The sequence below is a fragment of the Osmerus eperlanus genome, chromosome 3 (genome assembly GCF_963692335.1).
Source record: "Osmerus eperlanus chromosome 3, fOsmEpe2.1, whole genome shotgun sequence".
In the NCBI taxonomy this organism is placed as follows: Eukaryota; Metazoa; Chordata; class Actinopteri; order Osmeriformes; family Osmeridae; genus Osmerus; species Osmerus eperlanus.
In genome coordinates this window covers 23,268,772-23,292,784 of record NC_085020.1, presented here as the reverse complement: position 1 = coordinate 23,292,784, position 24,013 = coordinate 23,268,772, and the positions used below count along the sequence as shown (strand labels likewise).

Sequence of the window (24,013 nt, the reverse complement as noted above, 5' to 3'; positions counted from 1 at the left end):
GTGTCCAGCACCGGCCTCCTTCTCTCTCTCTCCTCCTGCTGCTCTGTGTCCAGCACCGGCCTCCTTCTCTCTCTCTCCTTCTCTTATGCATGATTACATTAGATTGATCTAATCTGCTGTATTGAGACAGGAAATATTCTGCCATTAAATACCCTCCAGTGCGTTTAATTTGGATGAGAGTTAAGAGAGTTTTAATGTTTAATTCTTCTTCTGGTTTGTCCTTCAGCTGTGCCCCCCGCCCACCCAGGTCTTTCCATCCAACCTCTTTCATGCTTATTAAACACAGAGATCGCTCCTCCGGCAGGTCTTAAGGGCTGAGGGGGGGTGTTGTAACGGCTCTCTTGAGGAGCAGACGACTGATAAAGTCTAGGATTAAAGCTCTTACACCCAGAGATGAGATTTTGTCAAAACCCTTCTATATCTATATATATCTCATGGGTCAGATGGCAGATTACTAGCCCACAGTCGGGCTAGTAATCTGAAGGTTACCGGTTCGATTCCCGGTTGTGCCAAATGACGTTGTGTCCTTGGGCAAGGCACTTCACCCTACTTGCCTCGGGGGGAATCTCCCTGTACTTACTTTAAGTCGCTCTGGATAAGAGCGTCTGCTAAATGACTAAATGTAAATGTAATATCTATACGAAGCCTTCAGCCTGCTGTTCTTCAGTCTGCTGTTCTTCAGTCTGCTGTTCTTCAGTCTGCTGTTCTTCTGAGTGTTGTGTTCCTGTAGCAGCAGAGGCATGATAGCCTTCTCCACAGGCCTCCGTAGATTCAGCTTCCATCGACGGGAATGTCCCTTCATGTATCGGTACCAGGCCTTGGTTGCATGTGTCAGGTACACATGTTCCCTGTGTCAGGTACACTAGCTGCTTTGTGAAGCTATGGTATCACTCCAGCCTCGGTGTTGTGTCTCTAAATGAAAGGCTTTTATTCTGAAGCTGCAGGGATACGAAGCTGTCTGGGGTTGTAGTGGAGAGCCTCTCTTGCTCTCCTTTAATGAGCTCAGTGTGACTCTGAGCTAACAGGTTGTGTCTGACCCTCGCCAGATGAATGGAATTTCAGAGAGGACATGACTGTCTGCCTCCCCCAGCCCCATAAAAACATTTGAAAGCCAGGGTCGTTACTCTTGTTTTAATCAGTATTTGGTGGCATGATCAATATTATTATTTTTTTCACTGCTGACCTTTTTTTATTTCCTGGCTATCACGCTCAACAAACGTAAACTAGGTTTCAAAAGTTAAAATAAAATAAAATGAATAAAAGTTTTTAAAAAATAGTTTAGAAAGGTTGAAAAAATATTTTCAATAAGAAGAGTTTCAAAAGCTTGAGAAAATATTTGTGAAAAAACGTTTTGGGATTTTTTGGGAAAGGTTTAAAAAATATTTTTGTTTTCACTTCTAGTTTAGAAAAGTTTAGAAAATATGTGCTGGGCCCTCCAGCCTCCCTCAGTGCTCTTCTCCTCAGACATCCATAGGTGGCAGTGTGCATCAAGCTGATGCGAGGCACGCTGCTCTGAAGCCTGTTCTGATGCAGCACCACTGCTACAGTCTTTAGCATAGCTCCCCTCCCTCCCCCCACGGCCAGCCAGTGGGTCAGACCAAGAGTACAGCTGGGGCTTCCGGATCATACCATCTGGGGTTTGGGGGGGGGGGGGAGGCAGGATGTGGTAATGGGAAAGGACGCACCAGTCCCTCGCCTAATCTGTGTGTTATGGCTGGGGTCACACATACAGTCATGTGGTGACAGGAGTCTGGGGCAGAGAGACAGTTACAGTCGGCAAGGGAGAGAGATGGAGAGAGAGAGAGAGATAGGGAAAGAGAGTGAAAGAAAGAGTCAGAGAGAGATTGAGAAAGATAGGACAGTGAAAGAGGGAAAGGGAGAGAAGCAGACAGTGTCGTGTTTGTGTGGCATCCACACGTTCAGGATGGATTCCCTGACTTGGTGGTGCTGGGGGTGAAACATAGCAGTCCAAGACAAGTGCTGGGAGATAGGGAGGGAGAGAGGGAGAGGTAGAGAGAGGGAGGGAGAGAGGGAGAGGTAGAGAGACCTAGCTTCATGCTGACCCCAGCCTTCACTGCAAGGGGAGAGCTGACATCATACAGAGGGAGAGGGTTGTAGCTACCTGGACTCTCCCTACTCTCACACTGTCTGTACCCTGTCCTCTGTTTCCCTCCACACACAGACACGTCACATACTGGACACGCACACACACACAGTGCACGCGCACACACACACAGTGCACGCGCACACACACACAATGCACACTTATTATATGTAAAGTTTCTAAGAGGCTAATTGCTGTGGTTTCCTGCTGTAGTTTACATTCCCAGTCCTTGTTAGTGTGTAACTAAATGCTGCCTGCCTGCCTGCCTGCCTGCGTGTGTGTGGAATGTGAGGGTGTATACAGGAGAGCAGAGAGCTCTAGCCAGCCTGACCAGCTCGGACGCTCCTGCTCCTCATCTCCAAACCCATCTGGAACGCGTTAATCCAGCGAGAATATCTCTCCCCTCTCCCCTCTCCCCTCTCTCTCGCTCGCTCTCTCTCTCTCGCTCTCTCTCTCTCTCCCCCTCTCTCTCTTCCCCTCTCTCTCTCTCTCTCTCTCTCTCTCTCTCTCTCTCTCTCTTCCTCTCTCTCTCTCTCTCTCCTCCTCTCTCCCTCTCTCTGCCAGGTCCAATCAGGAAGCCCAAATATGTTGAGAGTCCTCGTGTTCCCAGCGATGCCATCGTCTCAGCGCTGAGGAAGGTGTCCGACAACAAGGAATTCTCCCACAATGGTGAGTCGGCACTATGTGTGTTTGTGTGTGTATATATAAACTGTTTTACGGCAGGGAGAGTGGGAGGTTTTAAAGCTCCTGGACTTGTATATGCCTCTGGAATTCCAAACTTTGTCTGCACCCAAGGCTTGGACTTTGCAGCTGTTGTATGTGTGTGCGTGTATGGGTGTGTGTTTCATGTGTCTGCACTTGTACATGTGTGTTTCGACTTGTGTGGTGTGTGTTTATAACGGTATGTGTATACATAGTGTTAAGCACGTGAGTTGTGTTTATAGGGTCAGACTAGGTCTCTGTTTGTGTTGGGGAGGGACAGCCAGTGTGTGTGAATAGGATGTGTATAAATGGACTGTCATGACATGCAGTGTCTCCAACACAACACAGTGTTTCTGATCATTGGACACACGTGTAGAAAGCCAGGCAGACGTGTGCTCTCCAACACGCTTCTGTGAACCTGTGTTCTAATTACCTGCTTTTACATGCTGCAGAGAGGAGGTATGGGGATTATGTGTTTAGTGTGTGTGTGTGTGTGTTCATCTGTATTGGCTGCATGGACAAGCACATGTGCTGGTCTGTGTGCATAGCCTAGTAGAGCCTTGGTGTGTGTGTGTGTGTGTGTGTGTGTGTGTGTGTGTGTGTGTGTGTGTGTGTGTGAGACTAATGTTCCCTTAAGTGCTGTGTTATGCTAGCAGGCGTGCAGGGTGGGGCTGGATTCTTCCCAGAGGCAGAACTGGAGTGTGGGCTGCTGTGTTATCTTTAGCCAGGCGGCCGCAGAGGTGGCTGGGTGCTCCCCAGGCTGCAAATGCAGGAATAGAACATGCCACATACTGGACTAGAGCATGCCACATACTGGACTAGAGCATGCCACATACTGGACTAGAGCATGCCACATACTGGACTAGAACATGCCACATACTGGACTAGAGCATGCCACATACTGGACTAGAGCATGCCACATACTGGACTAGAACATGCCACATACAGGACTAGAACATGCCACATACAGGACTAGAACATGCCACATACAGGACTAGAACATGCCACATACTGGACTAGAACATGCCACATACAGGACTAGAACATGCCACATACAGGACTAGAACATGCCACATACTGGACTAGAGCATGCCACATACTGGACTAGAACATGCCACATACAGGACTAGAACATGCCACATACAGGACTAGAACATGCCACATACAGGACTAGAACATGCCACATACAGGACTAGAACATGCCACATACAGGACTAGAGCATGCCACATACAGGACTAGAGCATGCCACATACTGGACTAGAACATGCCACATACAGGACTAGAACATGCCACATACAGGACTAGAGCATGCCACATACAGGACTAGAACATGCCACATACTGGACTAGAACATGCCACATACTGGACTAGAGCATGCCACATACTGGACTAGAACATGCCACATACAGGACTAGAACATGCCACATACTGGACTAGAACATGCCACATACAGGACTAGAACATGCCACATACAGGACTAGAACATGCCACATACAGGACTAGAGCATGCCACATACAGGACTAGAACATGCCACATACTGGACTAGAACATGCCACATACAGGACTAGAACATGCCACATACAGGACTAGAACATGCCACATACAGGACTAGAACATGCCACATACTGGACTAGAACATGCCACATACAGGACTAGAACATGCCACATTCCAGGACTAGAACATGCCACATACAGGACTAGAACATGCCACATACAGGACTAGAACATGCCACATACAGGACTAGAACATGCCACATACAGGACTAGAACATGCCACATACAGGACTAGAACATGCCACATACTGGACTAGAACATGCCACATACAAGACTAGAACATGCCACATACAGGACTAGAACATGCCACATACAGGACTAGAACATGCCACATACTGGACTAGAACATGCCACATACAGGACTAGAACATGCCACATACAGGACTAGAACATGCCACATACAGGACTAGAACATGCCACATACAGGACTAGAACATGCCACATACAGGACTAGAGCATGCCACATACAGGACTAGAACATGCCACATACTGGACTAGAACATGCCACATACAGGACTAGAACATGCCACATACAGGACTAGAGCATGCCACATACAGGACTAGAACATGCCACATACTGGACTAGAACATGCCACATACTGGACTAGAGCATGCCACATACTGGACTAGAACATGCCACATACAGGACTAGAACATGCCACATACTGGACTAGAACATGCCACATACAGGACTAGAACATGCCACATACAGGACTAGAACATGCCACATACAGGACTAGAGCATGCCACATACAGGACTAGAACATGCCACATACTGGACTAGAACATGCCACATACAGGACTAGAACATGCCACATTCCAGGACTAGAACATGCCACATACAGGACTAGAACATGCCACATACAGGACTAGAACATGCCACATACAGGACTAGAACATGCCACATACAGGACTAGAACATGCCACATACAGGACTAGAACATGCCACATACTGGACTAGAACATGCCACATACAAGACTAGAACATGCCACATACAGGACTAGAACATGCCACATACAGGACTAGAACATGCCACATACTGGACTAGAACATGCCACATACAGGACTAGAACATGCCACATACAGGACTAGAACATGCCACATACAGGACTAGAACATGCCACATACAGGAGGGGGGGTGTCTGTGTGTGTGTTGGGGGGAGGGGGGGCACCTGGCTGCCAGAGCTTACAGAAGAGCTACCGTGGTTAGGGTTAGGGTTAGTGGGTGCCAGCTACGCATCGCCACGTTCCGGCTGTGACAACCACACTCTGATAATACTCTGCTGCTCTGTCTGTTTGTTAGCTATCTGTCACACAGGGCTGGGGGGCTGGGGGGGCTGGGGCTGGGGCTGGGGGGGTGTTAATAAAACTACAGTACGAGGCTTGGTGAAAGCTGGGGTGTTAATAGAACTACAGTATGAGGCTTGGTGAAGGCTGAGGATGATCATGACAGGAAGAGGAGGCTATAGAGTCCAGGAGGGCAGCTACATTAGGATGAGGCTAGGTGGAGGCTGGCTGGTGTCTGGGTGGCCTGTCCACGCCAGCCTCGCTCCACACCACCCGCCCTGGACGCCTCACAGCAGGGTCAGTCACCGGACACACACACACACACACACACCGAGGAGTCTCACCACAGCCAGAAATAACCTCCGCTTCTACCTTCTGAGTTTACCTCATACTTCAACACTCTCCCTCCACACACACACACACACTCACACACACTCAAGCATACACATGTACATGCGCACACACACATACACGCGAACAGACATTTATAGACACATCCACACACACATATTCAGCATGTGTTTAGAGGATAGAGTTGTCTCTTTATCCCCCCCTCCTCTTATCCCCCCTCCTTCTCCTAACTCACTCTCCAGCTACAGTGGAACCATGTTACCATAAAAGGAGGACTGTGTGCTGGTGAGGAATAACACTGACATGAGGAATTAGTCAACATATTAGTCAACATATTAGTCAACATATTTCACTAACGGCCATCACATGATGTACAATTAGGCAGTCATTTAGGAGTTTATTAAAAACTCCTGCCTAATTGTAGTGGCTCAGTTGTCAGCTTGGCCAGGTGCTGTCTCTCTCTCTCTCTCTCTCTCTCTCTCTCTCTCTCTCTCTCTCTCTCTCTCTCTCTCTTCCCTCTCTGTCTCTCTCTGTCTCTCTCTTCCCTCTCTGTCTCTCTCTGTCTCTGTCTCTCTCTTCCCTCTCTCTCTCGGTCTCTCTCGGTCTCTCTCTGTCTCTCTCCCCCCCCCCTCTCTCCTCTGTTTCTCCCTCTTTCTGCATACCCACAGTCACCACTCCAGAGTATAGTCACATTTCCCTGCAAACCCGTCGCAGCCGTAAGACCAGTAGTTGTATTCCACGGGTCAGAGCTGGAAGAATGTCTGCCTGTGTCGTCCGCGAGGCCAACAGCAACGTCACCATCACTATGGAATGTCCAGACGAGCTGGGAATGTCATGAGGAGTGAGAGAGAGGGTTTCATCCGAGGTCTGGTGGATGACAACTGGATGACCTCCAGGCCCTGGATGAAGCCAGTTCTGAGGCTGTTCTGAAAGGGTTCTTGTGTTCTGAGGGAGGTGACATTTCACCCTGGAGATGAAGAAGGAGGGATGAGAGAGAGAGAGACAGAGACACAGAGAGACAGAGAGCGAGAGAGAGAGAGAGAGGGAGGGGGACGGACGGAGGGAGGGAGGGAGAGACGGAGGGAGAGAGGGAGGGGGAGAGAGGGAGGGGGAGAGAGGGAGGGGGAGAGAGGAGGAGACCCTCTCCCCAGCACATGGTTTATGTTTAAAGTTGAACTTTGGTTTTGGGTTAGGCTGCCATCTTTATAATGCTGTATGATGAAGGTGGATGTTGGGGTTGAGACTAAGACAAGAAATGTGTGTGTGTCTGAAGGCATCTCACTTCACTACGTCTTTGAAGAAGGATAGAATTTCCTTCATGCCAGGGGCCTGCAGTTTGGAAACCATGTTTGTGGGAGGAGTGAGTGTGTGTGTGTGGTGGGCGGCTGGGGTGGATTGTATTTTTTTCTGTCATGCAAGGTTTGTGTTTGTGTGTGAGCTTGTATGTGAGCTTGTCTGTGTGTGTGAGCTTGTGTGTGTGTGTGTGTGTGTGTGTGTGTGTGTGTGTGTGTGTGTGTGTGTGTGTGTGTGTGTGTGTGTGTGTGTGTGTGTGTGTGTGTGTGTGTGTGTGTGTGGGGGGGGGGGGACAGGCAGCAGGGGTCAGATTTGTGTCAGCTGTGGTCCCAGAACTGTCAGTCAGGACTGCCATGGCTCTTTGTTCTGTTCCTCCACCCTCCATCCCCCTCAAACCCTCCACCTCCACCCTCCATCCCCCTCAAACCCTCCACCCTCCACCTCCACCCCCATCCCCCTCAAACCCTCCACCCTCCATCCCCCTCAAACCCTCCACCCTCCACCCCCATCCCCCTCAAACCCTCCACCCTCCATCCCCCTCAAACCCTCCACCCTCCATCCCCCTCAAACCCTCCACCCCCACCCCCCTCAAACCCTCCACCTCCACCCTCCACCCCCCTCAAACCCTCCACCTCCACCCCCCATCCCCCTCAAACAATCCACCCCCCATCCCCCTCAAACCCTCCACCCTCCATCCCCCTCAAACCCTCCACCCTCCATCCCCTTCAAACCCTCCACCCTCCATCCCCCTCAAACCCTCCACCCTCCATCCCCCTCAAACCCTCCACCCTCCATCCCCTTCAAACCCTCCACCCTCCATCCCCCTCAAACCCTCCACCCTCCACCTCCACCCCCCATCCCCCTCAAACCCTCCACCCTCCACCTCAAACCCTCCACCTCCACCCTCCACATCCACCCTCCATCCCCCTCAAACCCTCCACCCTCCACCCCCCATCCCCCTCAAACCCTCCACCTCAAACCCTCCACCCTCCACCTCCACCTCCACCCCCCATCCCCCTCAAACCCTCCACCCTCCACCTCCACCCCCCATCCCCCTCAAACCCTCCACCCTCCACCTCCACCCCCCATCCCCCTCAAACCCTCCACCCTCCACCTCCACCCCCCATCCCCCTCAAACCCTCACACCTCCACCCTCCACCTCCACCCCCACCCCCTTCAAACCCTCACACCTCCACCCCCATCCCCCTCAAACCCTCACACCTCCACCCTCCACCTCCACCCCTCAAACCCTCCACCCTTCACCCCCCACCTCCACCCCCTCAAACCCTCACACCTCCACCTCCACCCCCCATCCCCCTCAAACCCTCACACCTCCACCCCATCCCCCTCAAACCCTCCACCCTCCACCTCCACCCCTCAAACCCTCCACCCTTCACCCCCCACCTCCACCCCCACCCCCCTCAAACCCTCACACCTCCACCTCCAACCCCCATCGCCCTCAAACCCTCCACCCTCCACCCCCCATCCCCCTCAAACCCTCCACCCTCCACCTCCACCCCCCATCCCCCTCAAACCCTCCACCCTCCACCTCCACCCTCCACCTCCACCCTCCATCCCCCTCAAACCCTCCATCCCCCTGTGTGTGTGTGTGTGTGTGTGTGTGTGTGTGTGTGTGTGTGTGTGTGTGTGTGTGTGTGTGTGTGTGTGGGGGGGGGGGGGACAGGCAGCAGGGGTCAGATTTGTGTCAGCTGTGGTCCCAGAACTGTCAGTCAGGACTGCCATGGCTCTTTGTTCTGTTCCTCCACCCTCCATCCCCCTCAAACCCTCCACCTCCACCCTCCATCCCCCTCAAACCCTCCACCCTCCACCTCCACCCCCATCCCCCTCAAACCCTCCACCCTCCATCCCCCTCAAACCCTCCACCCTCCACCCCCATCCCCCTCAAACCCTCCATCCCCCTCAAACCCTCCACCCTCCATCCCCCTCAAACCCTCCACCCCCACCCCCCTCAAACCCTCCACCTCCACCCTCCACCCCCCTCAAACCCTCCACCTCCACCCCCCATCCCCCTCAAACCCTCCACCCCCCATCCCCCTCAAACCCTCCACCCTCCATCCCCCTCAAACCCTCCACCCTCCATCCCCTTCAAACCCTCCACCCTCCATCCCCCTCAAACCCTCCACCCTCCATCCCCCTCAAACCCTCCACCCTCCATCCCCTTCAAACCCTCCACCCTCCATCCCCCTCAAACCCTCCACCCTCCACCTCCACCCCCCATCCCCCTCAAACCCTCCACCCTCCACCTCAAACCCTCCACCTCCACCCTCCACATCCACCCTCCATCCCCCTCAAACCCTCCACCCTCCACCCCCCATCCCCCTCAAACCCTCCACCTCAAACCCTCCACCCTCCACCTCCACCTCCACCCCCCATCCCCCTCAAACCCTCCACCCTCCACCTCCACCCCCCATCCCCCTCAAACCCTCCACCCTCCACCTCCACCCCCCATCCCCCTCAAACCCTCCACCCTCCACCTCCACCCCCCATCCCCCTCAAACCCTCACACCTCCACCCTCCACCTCCACCCCCACCCCCTTCAAACCCTCACACCTCCACCCCCATCCCCCTCAAACCCTCACACCTCCACCCTCCACCTCCACCCCTCAAACCCTCCACCCTTCACCCCCCACCTCCACCCCCTCAAACCCTCACACCTCCACCTCCACCCCCCATCCCCCTCAAACCCTCACACCTCCACCCCATCCCCCTCAAACCCTCCACCCCCCTCAAACCCTCACACCTCCACCCTCCACCTCCACCCCTCAAACCCTCCACCCTTCACCCCCCACCTCCACCCCCACCCCCCTCAAACCCTCACACCTCCACCTCCAACCCCCATCGCCCTCAAACCCTCCACCCTCCACCCCCCATCCCCCTCAAACCCTCCACCCTCCACCTCCACCCCCCATCCCCCTCAAACCCTCCACCCTCCACCTCCACCCTCCACCTCCACCCTCCATCCCCCTCAAACCCTCCATCCCCCTCAAACCCTCCAACTCCACCCTCAACCCTCCATGCCCCTCAAACCCTCCACCCTCCACTTCCACCCTCCATCCCCCTCAAACCCTCCACCTCCACCCTCCATCCCCCTCAAACCCTCCACCCTCCACCTCCACCCTCCATCCCCCTCAAACCCTCCACCCTCCACCTCCACCCTCCATCCCCCTCAAACCCTCCATCCCCTCCACCCTCTCTCCCTCCATTATTCATATCTCCCCCTCTTACTTCTTTTCTCTCTATCATATTATCATATCTTCCCTATGACCTTCCTTGTGCCCTTTCTCTCCCCTCCCTCCCTCCAACCTCCCCCTCCCTCCCCCCTTCCTCCCTCGCTCCACCCTATCTTGCTCCATCCCTCCCTCCAACCTCTTCCCCCCTCCCTCCTTCCCCCTCCCTCCGTCCCTCCCTCCCTCTCTCCTTCCCCCCTCCCTCCCTCCGTCCCTCCCTCTCTCGTTTCCCCCCCTCCCTCCCTCCCTCCCTCTCTCCTTCCCTCCCTCTCTCCTTCCCTCCCTCCCCCTCCCTCTCCCCTCCCTCCTTCCCCCTCCCTCCGTCCCTCCCTCCCTCTCTCCTTCCCCCCTCCCTCCCTCCGTCCGTCCCTCCCTCTCTCCTTCCCCCCCCTCCCTCCCTCCCTCCCTCTCTCCTTCCCTCCCTCTCTCCTTCCCTCCCTCCCTCCCCCTCCCTCTCCCCTCCCTCCTTCTCTTCCTCCCTCCATCCCTCCCAGGCTCAGTCATGTACAGGGCCTCAGCTCTCAGTGTGCATGTTTGTGTTAGACTCCCCTTAGCGATCTGCAACATCAGCCCTGTTTTTAACGTTCTGTTGGCTCAACTTTAACGTTACCTGCAGGACCCATCCACAGGCTGTGATTAACAGGAAAGCTTCTTAAGCTGTATCCATGCTCCATTTGTGTTGAGAGCGCCAGTGAGTCAGTCCTCCATGAGGAGAAGGCTTGGCGTGTCTGATGTGCAGCCTGATGGAGCTGTGTGTGGCCGCTCCCAGGAGGGCTGAGCGGCTGGGGGCCGCTGGCCTTCCTCTCCAGCCTCCCGTATGGCTCATTTCCTGAGAAGCCAAACTTCTCATCAGGCAAAAGTCAACGATTGTAATCAGGGTTTCACAGCCAGGCAGCTGGGGCCCCGGGCTGTGACACCAGCCCAGAGTGGAACCTCTCTCCTGGACAGACTGTCACCGTCGTGGTCAAGACCATAGCCTCAAGTGATCTAACAGCATCAGGAGTTTGTAATGTACTTTACTGTGCATATATTGTAGTGTACATACACAACTAATCATCCAGAGTATTTGTGAACAGGTAGTTAGGCCTCCAGCTTGATGTAGCAGGTAGTTAGACCTCCAGCTTGATGTAGCAGGTAGTTAGACCTCCAGCTTGATGTAGCAGGTAGTTAGACCTCCAGCTTGATGTAGCAGGTAGTTAGGCCTCCAGCTTGATGTAGCAGGTAGTTAGACCTCCAGCTTGCTGTAGCAGGTAGTTAGACCTCCAGCTTGATGTAGCAGGTAGTTAGGCCTCCAGCTTGATGTAGCAGGTAGTTAGACCTCCAGCTTGATGTAGCAGGTAGTTAGGCCTCCAGCTTGATGTAGCAGGTAGTTAGGCCTCCAGCTTGATGTAGCAGGTAGTTAGACCTCCAGCTTGATGTAGCAGGTAGTTAGGCCTCCAGCTTGATGTAGCAGGTAGTTAGACCTCCAGCTTGCTGTAGCAGGTAGTTAGGCCTCCAGCTTGATGTAGCAGGTAGTTAGACCTCCAGCTTGCTGTAGCAGGTAGTTAGACCTCCAGCTTGATGTAGCAGGTAGTTAGACCTCCAGCTTGCTGTAGCAGGTAGTTAGACCTCCAGCTTGATGTAGCAGGTAGTTAGGCCTCCAGCTTGATGTAGCAGGTAGTTAGGCCTCCAGCTTGATGTAGCAGGTAGTTAGACCTCCAGCTTGATGTAGCAGGTAGTTAGGCCTCCAGCTTGATGTAGCAGGTAGTTAGGCCTCCAGCTTGATGTAGCAGGTAGTTAGACCTCCAGCTTGATGTAGCAGGTAGTTAGACCTCCAGCTTGATGTAGCAGGTAGTTAGGCCTCCAGCTTGATGTAGCAGGTAGTTAGACCTCCAGCTTGATGTAGCAGGTAGTTAGACCTCCAACTTGCTGTAGCAGGTAGTTAGGCCTCCAGCTTGATGTAGCAGGTAGTTAGACCTCCAGCTTGATGTAGCAGGTAGTTAGACCTCCAGCTTGATGTAGCAGGTAGTTAGACCTCCAGCTTGATGTAGCAGGTAGTTAGACCTCCAGCTTGATGTAGCAGGTAGTTAGACCTCCAGCTTGATGTAGCAGGTAGTTAGACCTCCAGCTTGATGTAGCAGGTAGTTAGGCCTCCAGCTTGATGTAGCAGGTAGTTAGGCCTCCAGCTTGCTGTAGCAGGTAGTTAGACCTCCAGCTTGATGTAGGCTCCAGACCCATGAGAAGTGGACAGGGTGAGTCTGGACCCATCCTGAAACCACAGATGTGCTCGTCTAAATGATGTCAGATGTGGAGCTTCATGAGCACAAAGCTGTAAATCCCCTCTGAAACACGCTGCTAATTATGAGACAAGTTCACAATAGTGCAAATCACCTTTTTCAATATAAATATATTTTGGGCCTTTTTCGGCTCAGTTTCCTGTCTCCCTCCTCTTCAGCTGGTCTGTGGTCTGATGGTCTAGGACACCGCTGTGCTGAGACCCTCTGTCTAGGGACCCCATGATAACACACTCTGTCCGTAGGGACCCCATGATAACACACTCTCAGTTTGAGGGGGTCCCACAAAATTAGCGCACAGCTTGTTCCAGAGCAACTCGTCATCTCTCTCCATCCCTCCCTCCCTTCATCCCTCCCTCCCTTCATCCCTCCCTCCCTCCACCTCTGAACTGTGACAGGGAAGCCTAATGAGTGCGTTCATCAAGGTTTCATTAAATGCCCTCAGTTGCTGGGTGAAGTAACTCCACATGCTAATGAGAGACAGCATGGATCACTTTCACAAGGGGGGGGGAAGATTTGTCCCTTCCCCCCCTCCTCCCCCATCCTCCTCCTCCCCCCTTCCTCCTCCCCCATCCTCCTCCCCCATCCTCCTCCTCCCCCCTTCCTCCTCCCCCCTTCCTCCTCCTCCCCCATCCTCCTCCCCCCTTCCTCCTCCCCCCTTCCTCCTCCTCCTCCATCCCCCCCTCCTCCCCCATCCTCCTCCTCCCCCCTTCCTCCTCCCCCCATCCTCCTCCTCCCCCCTTCCTCCTCCTCCCCCCTCCCTCCTCCCCCATCCTCCTCCTCCCCCCTTCCTCCTCCCCCCTTCCTCCTCCTCCTCCATCCCCCCCTCCTCCCCCATCCTCCTCCTCCCCCCTTCCTCCTCCCCCCATCCTCCTCCTCCCCCCTTCCTCCTCCTCCCCCCTCCCTCCTCCCCCATCCTCCTCCTCTCTGTTGCCAGGGCAGGTTCTTCAACCACTCGTAAATTCTCTCCTGGTTGGAGGATAATGATGTTGTTTGTGTTTTGCCTCCTTCTCTCCATAATGATGTATTTATTTAACACCACCATGGTTTCCAGGTCTGTTCCATGTTTGCAGGCTAGGAGGAGGTGTAGAGGCCGTATCGGCTGGGCAGAAGGAACTCATTTTCAATCCTCTGGCTTTTAATCTCAGAACACTTGTTATTGCATCAGATCCATGAGTGTGTGCTGTAATATGAGAGTGTTCTGCAGAGCTGTGCACAATTTAAATAATGACTTGAGATTTTCAACAACACCCCCGCTTGTAGCTCTGTGAGTTTGCAGGATGTGCTGCATCAATTACGACGGGGTGAAAACTAAGAGAGGAATTTCACCAGTTTGGATATCGCGCCTCTCGCCTCGCACCACACTGATGATTATGTAGATGTGTTGAGTTCCTGCTGCTCTCTTGGATAGCTAGGGTCCAAACTCCCAGGGACTCCAGCCCTCATTATTTAACAGAATTGAACTCGTAGTAACAGCAAAGAGTTTTCAGCCTGTGAGCAACTTTAGCAACATACTGTACATGGTTTTCTAGGATTTCGGTAAATCCAAGAGCTTGGGAGATAATATGTAAAGTATGGCTGAGGCCGTAGCTTGACAGGATCAGATAGAAGATACATTTTCCCACACGTCTAAACTTTGACACACGCATTTCGGGGTATAATTTCTCGTTGGTCTTTATTTCCTGGTTCCAGTATGTGAGTTGTGATGACTGGCGTGTTAGGACATACAATGTTCTGGATCACAGAGGGGCAGTGTTTTCACATGTGATTGATATCACACACAGCGCTGCCTGAAGGGATTAACAGGGTCCCGTCTCTCCAAGACACACACTCTGTTTCCCAGATTACTCCTGAGCCCAGATATGCCAGAGAATATAGATATGAGCCTCTGACGCTCCAGAGAGAAGTGCTGTAAACTAGAGGGTGAACTGTCTGATAGTACCTAGCCGGCAGTTAGAGACTGTAAACTAGAGAGGCTGGGAGGGGCTGGGAGAGGCTGGGAGAGGCTGGGAGGGGCTGGGAGGGGCTGGGAGGGGCTGAGAGGGGCTGGGAGGGGCTGGGAGAGGCTGGGAGGGGCTGGGAGGGGCTGAGAGGGGCTGGGAGGGGCTGAGAGAGGCGGGGAGGGGCGGGGAGGGGCTGGGAGAGGCTGGGAGGGGCTGGGAGGGGCTGGGAGGGGCTGAGAGGGGCTGGGAGGGGCTGTGAGGGGCTGGGAGGGGCGGGGAGGGGCTGGGAGAGGCTGGGAGAGGCTGGGAGGGGCTGGGAGGGGCTGGGAGGGGCTGAGAGGGGCTGGGAGGGGCTGGGAGGGGCGGGGAGAGGCTGGGAGGGGCTGGGAGGGGCTGGGAGGGGCTGGGAGGGGCTGAGAGGGGCGGGGAGGGGCTGGGAGAGGCTGGGAGGGGCTGGGAGGGGCTGGGAGAGGCTGGGAGAGGCTGAGAGGGGCGGGGAGGGGCGGGGAGGGGCTGAGAGGGGCGGGGAGGGGCTGAGAGGGGCGGGGAGGGGCGGGAGATGATGTAAGGCCGCTGTATCTCCGAGCTAATGAGCAGATCTGTTTTCATTCAGATATTTTGCTGTTTGTAACCAGCTGCAGCTGTCTGGGGACTGGAGAGATGTATCACTCCAGCAGGGGGCCCTGCGTGGGTCTGAGCCCAGCCTACCCAGCAGCACTCCCAGTCTCCCTGTCCACCACAGCCTGCTTGCTAATGACACCTGGGGGGGTTCCCATCAGCCACTCTGCTAGTCGGCTCTCACCATGTCACCTGACCCGTCGTTAGCTAACCCTACTGTTTCCCTGTCAGCGCTGTGCGTGTGACGTCACAGTAACGTCATGGTCCGCTCATCTCCCTCTCGGTGAGAACGATGATGGGAGATGAGCGGGAGAGAAGGCACTGGAAGGACACCACGCCAGCTTTGTGGGTTTCCTGTTTAGGGATATTTTGCTGTTTGTAACCAGCTGCAGCTGTCTGGGGACTGGAGAGATGTATCACTCCAGCAGGGGGCCCTGCGTGGGTCTGAGCCCAGCCTACCCAGCAGCACTCCCAGTCTCCCTGTCCACCACAGCCTGCTTGCTAATGACACCTGGGGGGGTTCCCATCAGCCACTCTGCTAGTCGGCTCTCACCATGTCACCTGACCCGTCGTTAGCTAACCCTACTGTTTCCCTGTCAGCGCTGTGCGTGTGACGTCACAGTAACGTCATGGTCCGCTCATCTCCCTCTCGGTGAGAACGATGATGGGAGATGAGCGGGAGAGAAGGCACTGGAAGGACACCACGCCAGCTTTGTGGGTTTCCTGTTTAGGGTGAGATATTGAACTGGTGTGCAGTGAGTTTGTGTGTGTCCAGTACTGGTGTGCGTTGACACCACATGCGTGTGGGTGCATGCGCGTGTGTGGAGCCCCACAGCCCTGACCCCCCTGACCCCAGGGTCACACACCAGCCTGCATCAGCGAGGCCCGCGAAGCCCACGAGGCCGGCTGGGGGCTGGCTCACTCACCTCCAGCAAACGCTGATCTAAGTACATTTACATTTAGTCATTTAGCAGACGCTCTTATCCAGAGCGACTTACAGTAAGTACAGGGACATACCCCCGAGGCAAGTATGGTGAAGCGCCTTGCCCAAGGACACAACGTCATTTTGCACGGCCGGGAATCGAACTGGCCCGCTTCCCTAACCGCTCAGCCACCTGACTCCCATAGTAGACCTGACTCCCACCTGACTCCCAAGTAGACAAACCGGCCAATCAGAGGAGGTACTCTTAACATTCTAAATCACCCTGTCCCTCCATAACCTTTTCTATGTCACTCTTTTCAAAAAGTAACAACCCCCCAAAAATAACAGCAGTAGAAGAGTTCCTAAATGAGTTCCTCATTTTGGAACACGTTCACCTCTTGGGGTGTGACGCACGCTAGTGATGTCACAGCCGTGTCTCTCCTCTGGGCGAGAGAGGTCCTAAAGCTACAGGAGAGAGGAAGGGAGGGAGGGATAAATAGAGAGAGGGAGGGGGGGAGAGAGAGGAAGAGGTATATGTGTTTCTGTGAGAGCCTTCCTAACAGAGGAGTTATTTTACAAGGTCTAGATGGATCGTGCTTCAGTGACAGAGACCAGCCTGACACCACACAGCTTTATCCAGTGTCTCTGCTTCAGTGACAGAGACCAGCCTGATACCACACAGCTTTATCCAGTGTCTCTGCTTCAGTGACAGAGACCAGCCTGACACCACACAGCTTTATCCAGTGTCTCTGCTTCAGTGACAGAGACCAGCCTGATACCACACAGCTTTATCCAGTGTCTCTGCTTCAGTGACAGAGACCAGCCTGATACCACACAGCTTTATCCAGTGTCTCTGCTTCAGTGACAGAGACCAGCCTGATACCACACAGCTTTATCCAGTGTCTCTGCTTCAGTGACAGAGACCAGCCTGATACCACACAGCTTTATCCAGTGTCTCTGCTTCAGTGACAGAGACCAGCCTGATACCACACAGCTTTATCCAGTGTCTCTGCTTCAGTGACGCTGCTGTCATGAGCCTCTCGCTGAACGCCAGTGTCGGGCCGGAACAGATCCATCCCCAGGCCGTGTCCTGGAGCAGGGGCTAATATAACGTCTCGTGTCCTGGGGGGCAGATGGGAGGAGACTCCTGGAGCAGGGGCTAATATAACCTCTTATACCATGGTCTGGGTGAATACTCGATTCTGATTGGCTGCAGGGGTGTCCATTATCCGGTGATATACGGACACCTACTTACGTAGTTGCAGCAAAACTGTCTGTTCACCGTTCTAAAATGAGCATGTACAAAGTGAATGAAATAAGTAACCATAACAACAGGGACGCAGTCACAGCCTCCATTTACAATTTTGAAAGACTTTAACAAGCTAACATGTCATTACAACAATGAGTGACTTCAATATTTCTTTTAACCTATTTGCAAAATGTTACTTTTCTGAATGTAGTGTGTCAGTGTCACGTAACCGCTCATCTCACATCCCATTCGCTTTTCACCTCGCTAGTCAATCTACTGCAGACAGGCTGCGGCCAACACGACAGTAGCAGCTACTCTACATATGGCCGATTATTTTATTCGTAAAAATCTTTATTTGATTTGGGGACAATGACATGGCTGGATAGCTGGCTAGTGTTTTTGTTAAACATACTGTCAAATTATAATTACTGTTTGGAGAATATGTCAACTTTGATGCGATTATCTCACATCCATTTGCTATTCAACTCGCTACACAGGCTGCGGCCGTAGCCTAGATAGACTAGTACTAGGCTATGGCCGATAGCTACTTTGTTCGTGAAAATCTTGATATGGATTTGGGGACAATGACATAGCTGGCCAGCTAGATAGTGTTCTTGTCAAACATACTGTAAAAGTATATTAACTGTTTGTCAACCGTACACAATGTTATTGCCTTTGAATCTTGCTAGCATAACGTTAGCTAGCTTTCGGGCTAATAGCTCAGCCCAGAGGCGTTGTTAGACATAAACTCTACTGGGGCACAGGCCCCTATTCATATCCCTTTTTTTTCTTTCAAGCTTGCTGCGCACAATGCACTATAGGCTGTAGAAACTCCCCTTGCTTAACCCACTAAACAACAGTTCAGGGACGCAAGTTTGATTTCAGCTTTGGCAGGGACATCAATAGTTAATGCTAGCGCATACATTTTTTCGCATTGATCTGAGCGCAAATACTGTTGTAGCTTTGTGTAATATTTTTTTAATATTTTAGTCAAAATAAGATTATCGGTAGGCCTCTCATTTAGAAACTATCTTTAGTTTTGTAATGTTTTCTTAACTTATGTAACGGTGTGAAAACCGTGAAACTCACTCCTCAGGTATGTAACAGACGTAGACACGCTCCATCATAACAAGGTATCGTTCGCCACTCGCGGGATTCGAACGCTCGACCTCCGACTTGCCAAGCGCGACCACTACCAACTACGCCAAAGAAAAGCTAGCTCTTCGTAGACATGGGTGGCCTGCTACATACCTGAGGAGTCAGTTTCACGGTTTTCACACCGTTGCACTACCTCAATTCTAACTTGTGCGCCGAGCCACCTGGACTTCGGTGTGTGTGCTGCGGTCAGGGGCGTAGCCACGTGGTGGCCAGGGGGGGCCACAGCCACCATTGGTCAGAGAATGGCCACCCTGCCGGCCCCCCCAACCTCACAAAAAAAACTCCTTAAACCCTCCTGAACAGAAACGGTATAAAGCTGAAAAAATGCATTTGTATTTTTTTTACAAAGTCGTCTTATATTGTCATTTGTCACTTACTCTACAAGCTCCATATTCGCAACATGTTGGGCCACGCCCCCATCAACAGTGCAAGACGCAAACCAACGTACCTGCATTCTGACAGCGCTTCAGAGGAGACTAGCAGCTAACCACTGGATACCGTTAGAAAACTGCTGCTCTGAGTGATGCAGTGTGTGAGTTTTAAAATTGTAGTTTTTGACAATCAAGTGCCACCCCAAATAAAAGACTGGCCAGAGCTGGCCCCCCCAGAAATAATGTCCTGGCTACGCCCCTGGCTACGGTGGCTATTTGGCAAGCTCAGAAGAGCGCGCTGACATGGAATTCTGCGTACATCGGTTTGTGTTTTCGGTTAAACACTTTTACAAGCGTTGATTGGGATACTGCGTTTAGTTTTTTTCCGGAATTATCAATCTAAATTAATGCACTGACTAATCAAGTATTAAGTAATAATTGTTAAAACTCAAACTTTTGAGATTTTTCTAAATTTGATGGGAGGAGCCACGCGACCTTAACCAGGCATCCCAAGCAGGCTGACAGGAAGGACACTTCCCAGAGAAATAGCACCCTCCTGTAGCGCCATGTTTACCCCCCCACTCCTCCTATACCCATGTGCGTGTGTGCTTGCATTTGTGTGTGTGTGTGTGTGTGTGTGTACAGGACAGACCCTCACCATCAACAGCAGGCATTAGCAGAGATCACACTGATACCAGCAATGTGACAAGGGCAGGGAGGCTGTGATAAGGCACTGAGACGCTCCCATGTTAGCTGCAGCATGGTGGAGGCTTGTGGAGGCCAGTGTAGTGGGGCTAGAGGCAGCATCAGCACCTGTGAGGAATAGGTGCAGATTCTGCTGGGGACAGAATGTTCCAGAAGAGACTCCCCATGGTGACAGTGTGTAATGATGATACAGTGTACAGCCCAGCTATCAAAGCCTGTGTGTGTGCGTGGGTGTATGTTTGTGTGTATGTGTGTGTGTGTAGGTGTGTGTGTGCACGTGTGTGTGTGTATATGTGTGTATGTGTGTGTAGCAGGCCCTGGACAGGTACAGCTCCATCACAGGACAGCTGTACTGATTGCTCCTCTGAGACAGCTGGGTTTAAGCTGTTTAGACTCTGATGGAGGAGCCTGTCAGAGCCCAGTAATATAGATCCTCCTGATGGAGCCCCCTCGCCCAGCCCCCCGGCCCCTCGGCTGAGGGGAGGCCAGCTCTGAGAGGTGCCTCTGCAGACACCTGGGGCCCCTGGGAGGTATCAGTGACACCCTGGGTTATGCACCAAGTACAGCTGGAACACGTGAAGTCATGAGATGGAATCTTGTTTTACCATCGACTCATGTTTAAACCTTAAAGCCCTTAACATGACACCATACGCATGTTTCCCCCTTCCATCCCATAATCCTTAGCGAGGATGCTGGATACGGGAGAATTCATGCTAAGGGAAGACCAGCCGATCACCACCCCAGCGTGGCTCTCAGCACACAGTACTCATCCAGGTCCCTGAGCTGAGGTGTAAACACCATGTGAGAGGGCAGAGCACCTGTCACCAGAGCGGGAGATGCTTACACAGAACAGAGTGGCCTGTACTGTAGGACCAGACAAGTGCAGGTGCATTAGAATGTTTGGGTCCTGCACCTCAAGACATCTAAACCTGTGAACTGTTCTTATCAACAATACACTGGATATAATATCTATATTTTTTACAATACCGAACAATTCACCAAACAACTTTCGCAGGGAGGGAGCAGGGAGGAGGAGAGAGGGAGCGGGGGAGTAGGATAGAGGGAGCGGGGTGGAGGAGAGAGGGAGGGGGGAGGAGGAGAGAGGGAGCGGGGAGGAGGAGAGAGGGAGCGGGGAGGAGGAGAGAGGGAGCGGGGAGGAGGAGAGAGGGAGCGTGGAGGAGGAGAGAGGGAGCGGGGAGGAGGAGAGAGGGAGCGGGGAGGAGGAGAGAGGGAGCGGGGAGGAGGAGAGAGGGAGCGTGGAGGAGGAGAGAGGGAGCGGGGAGGAGGAGAGAGGGAGCGTGGAGGAGGAGAGAGGGAGCGGGGAGGAGGAGAGGGAGCGGGGAGGAGGATAGAGGGAGCTGGGAGGAGGAGAGAGGGAGCGGGGAGGAGGAGAGAGGGAGCGGGGGAGGAGGAGAGAGGGAGCGGGGGAGGAGGAGAGAGGGAGCGTGGAGGAGGAGAGAGGGAGCGGGGAGGAGGAGAGGGAGCGGGGAGGAGGATAGAGGGAGCTGGGAGGAGAAGAGAGGGAGCGGGGGAGGAGGAGAGAGGGAGCGGGGGAGGAGAAGAGAGGGAGGGGGGAGGAGGAGAGACGGCAGGAGCTGTGGTCGCCTGGCTGCCTCTTTCTGACAGTTACTCACATCACACTAGATTGTAGTTATCAGCCAGTTTCTGAAATGTAAAGGAAACACATTCTTGCATACCCAGCCACCAGAGCCCTGATGAATGAGTGTGTGTGTGTGTGTGTGTGTGTGTGTGTGTGTGTGTGTGTAAAGTGCATGTGATGGCTTAGTCTGAACTTCATTAGGGGCTTGGCAGTACATTATACCGTTGGACGCCTTAGTATTTAATCAGATGCCAGACTGCCAGCATTATTAATAACTGAGGACAAGGGAGGGAGGGAGGGAGGGGGGGGGGGAGGAGGGGGGGGGGAGGTGCTGACAGAGAAAAGTATAATAACTTACTGTACCCCTGGACTCTCTAACTGCCCTGGGCATGCAGCATGCAGGTAGTTGATCTGTAACTCCCAAACACACACACACACATACACACCACACACACATACACACCACACACACATACACACCACACACACATACACACACATTCTCCCTGTGTGGATGCCTCTCTCCTCTAGACCCACGCATGTGAACGTGAATCTACTGTGCTTTATGCTCATATTTTATTAATCAAATTCAGAAAAATTCAATATGCGTTTTTCTTCGAATGGCATTGCGGACGACTCAGCCCAGAATGTTAAGTGAGTGAACCTTCTGGGTAGCTGTGCTGGTCAGAGCTGGAGGGACGTGAAGCTGCTGGTCAGAGCTGGAGGGACGTGAAGCTGCTGGTCAGAGCTGGAGGGACGTGAAGCTGCTGGTCAGAGCTGGAGGGACGTGAAGCTGCTGGTCAGAGCTGGAGGGACGTGAAGCTGCTGGTCAGAGCTGGAGGGACGTGAAGCTGCTGGTCAGAGCTGGAGGGACGTGAAGCTGCTGGTCAGAGCTGGAGGGACGTGGACAGTTGCTGCCCGGCTGGTTGTGGGACCGAGGCAGCTCATTCACATTCCAGCTCTGTCAGGGAGATGGTAACAGGCAGGGCAGCAGGGAGGGTAACAGGCAGGGCAGCAGGGAGGGTAACAGGCAGGGCAGCAGGGAGGGTAACAGGGAGGGTAACAGGCAGGGCAGCAGGCAGGGTAACAGGGAGGGCAGCAGGCAGGGTAACAGGCAGGGCAGCAGGGAGGGTAACAGGCAGGGCAGCAGGGAGGGTAACAGGGAGGGCAACAAGGTAACGGAGGGTAGCAGGCAGGAAAACAGGCAGGGCAGCAGGGAGGGTAACGGAGGGCAGCAGGGCAGCAGGCAGGATAACAGGCAGGGAAGCAGGGAGGGTAACAGGGAGGGCAGCAGGCAGGGTAACAGGGAGGGAAGCAGGGAGGGTAACAGGGAGGGCAGCAGGCAGGGTAACAGGGAGGGAAGCAGGGAGGGTAACAGGGAGGGCAGCAGGCAGGGTAACAGGGAGGGCAGCAGGCAGGGTAACAGGCAGGGCAGCAGGGAGGGTAACAGGGAGGGCAGCAGGGAGGGTAACAGGCAGGGCAGCAGGGAGGGTAACAGGGAGGGCAGCAGGCAGGGTAACAGGGAGGGAAGCAGGGAGGGTAACAGGGAGGGCAGCAGGCAGGGTAACAGGGAGGGCAGCAGGCAGGGTAACAGGCAGGGCAGCAGGGAGGGTAACAGGGAGGGCAGCAGGGAGGGTAACAGGCAGGGCAGCAGGGAGGGTAACAGGGAGGGCAACAAGGTAACGGAGGGTAGCAGGCAGGGTAACAGGCAGGGCAGCAGGGAGGGTAACAGGGAGGGCAGCAGGGAGGGTAACAGGCAGGGCAGCAGGGAGGGTAACAGGGAGGGCAGCAGGGAGGGTAACAGGCAGGGCAGCAGGGAGGGTAACAGGGAGGGCAACAAGGTAACAGAGGGTAGCAGGCAGGGTAACAGGCAGGGCAGCAGGGAGGTTAACGGAGGGCAGCAGGGCAGCAGGCAGGATAACAGGCAGGGCAGCAGGGAGGGTAACAGGGAGGGCAGCAGGCAGGGTAACAGGGAGGGCAGCAGGCAGGGTAACAGGCAGGGCAGCAGGGAGGGTAACAGGGAGGGCAGCAGGGAGGGCAGCAGGCAGGGTAACAGGGAGGGCAGCAGGGAGGGCAGCAGGGAGGGCAGCAGGCAGGGTAACAGGGATGGTAACAGGCAGGGTAACAGGGAGGGCAGCAGGGAGGGTAACAGGGTGGGCAGCAGGCAGGGTAACAGGGAGGGCAGCAGGGAGGGTAACAGGGAGGGCAGCAGGCAGGGTAACAGGGAGGGCAGCAGGGAGGGTAACAGGCAGGGCAGCAAGGAGGGGTCTAGGGCCTGGTGCTGCGGGCTGGAGGAATCTCGACCTTGCAAAGATTTCCCCTACAAGCTGCATCTTCTCCCTCTCACCCCCCCTTTTTTTCCTCTTTCTCTTTTTCTCTATGTAGGACATCCTCTCATCCTCACTAACCTCTAATAGGCTCTGCTTCTCTCTCCATCTCTTTCTCTCCTCTCTCTCCAATCTCTCTCTCCCCTCTCTCTCCATCTCTCTCTCCCCTCTCTCTCCCTCCCTCTCTGTCTGCCTCTGCCTCTCCTCTCCATCTGCCTCTGCCTCTCCTCTCTCCATCTTTCTCTCTTCTCTCTCTTCTTTCTCTCTCGTCTTCTCTCCTCTCTCACTCTGTCTCTCTCTCTCC

At 53.8% G+C, this 24,013-nt stretch overlaps 1 protein-coding gene across 4 annotated transcripts in view; it reads left to right on the top strand.

Annotated features, from left to right (window-relative positions):
* tanc1b (tetratricopeptide repeat, ankyrin repeat and coiled-coil containing 1b) overlaps positions 1–24,013 on the top strand; it is a 158,577-nt gene that overhangs the window by 62,231 nt on the left and 72,333 nt on the right. For all 4 annotated transcript variants that reach the window (XR_009929806.1, XM_062457986.1, XM_062457985.1 and 1 more), the window contains exon 4: positions 2,669–2,773. Coding sequence is in view for 3 of the 4 variants with exons in the window: in XM_062457986.1 (XP_062313970.1) it covers positions 2,669–2,773 (105 nt within the window). In the remaining variant the exon portion in view is untranslated. The remainder of the gene's footprint in view (positions 1–2,668; positions 2,774–24,013) is intronic.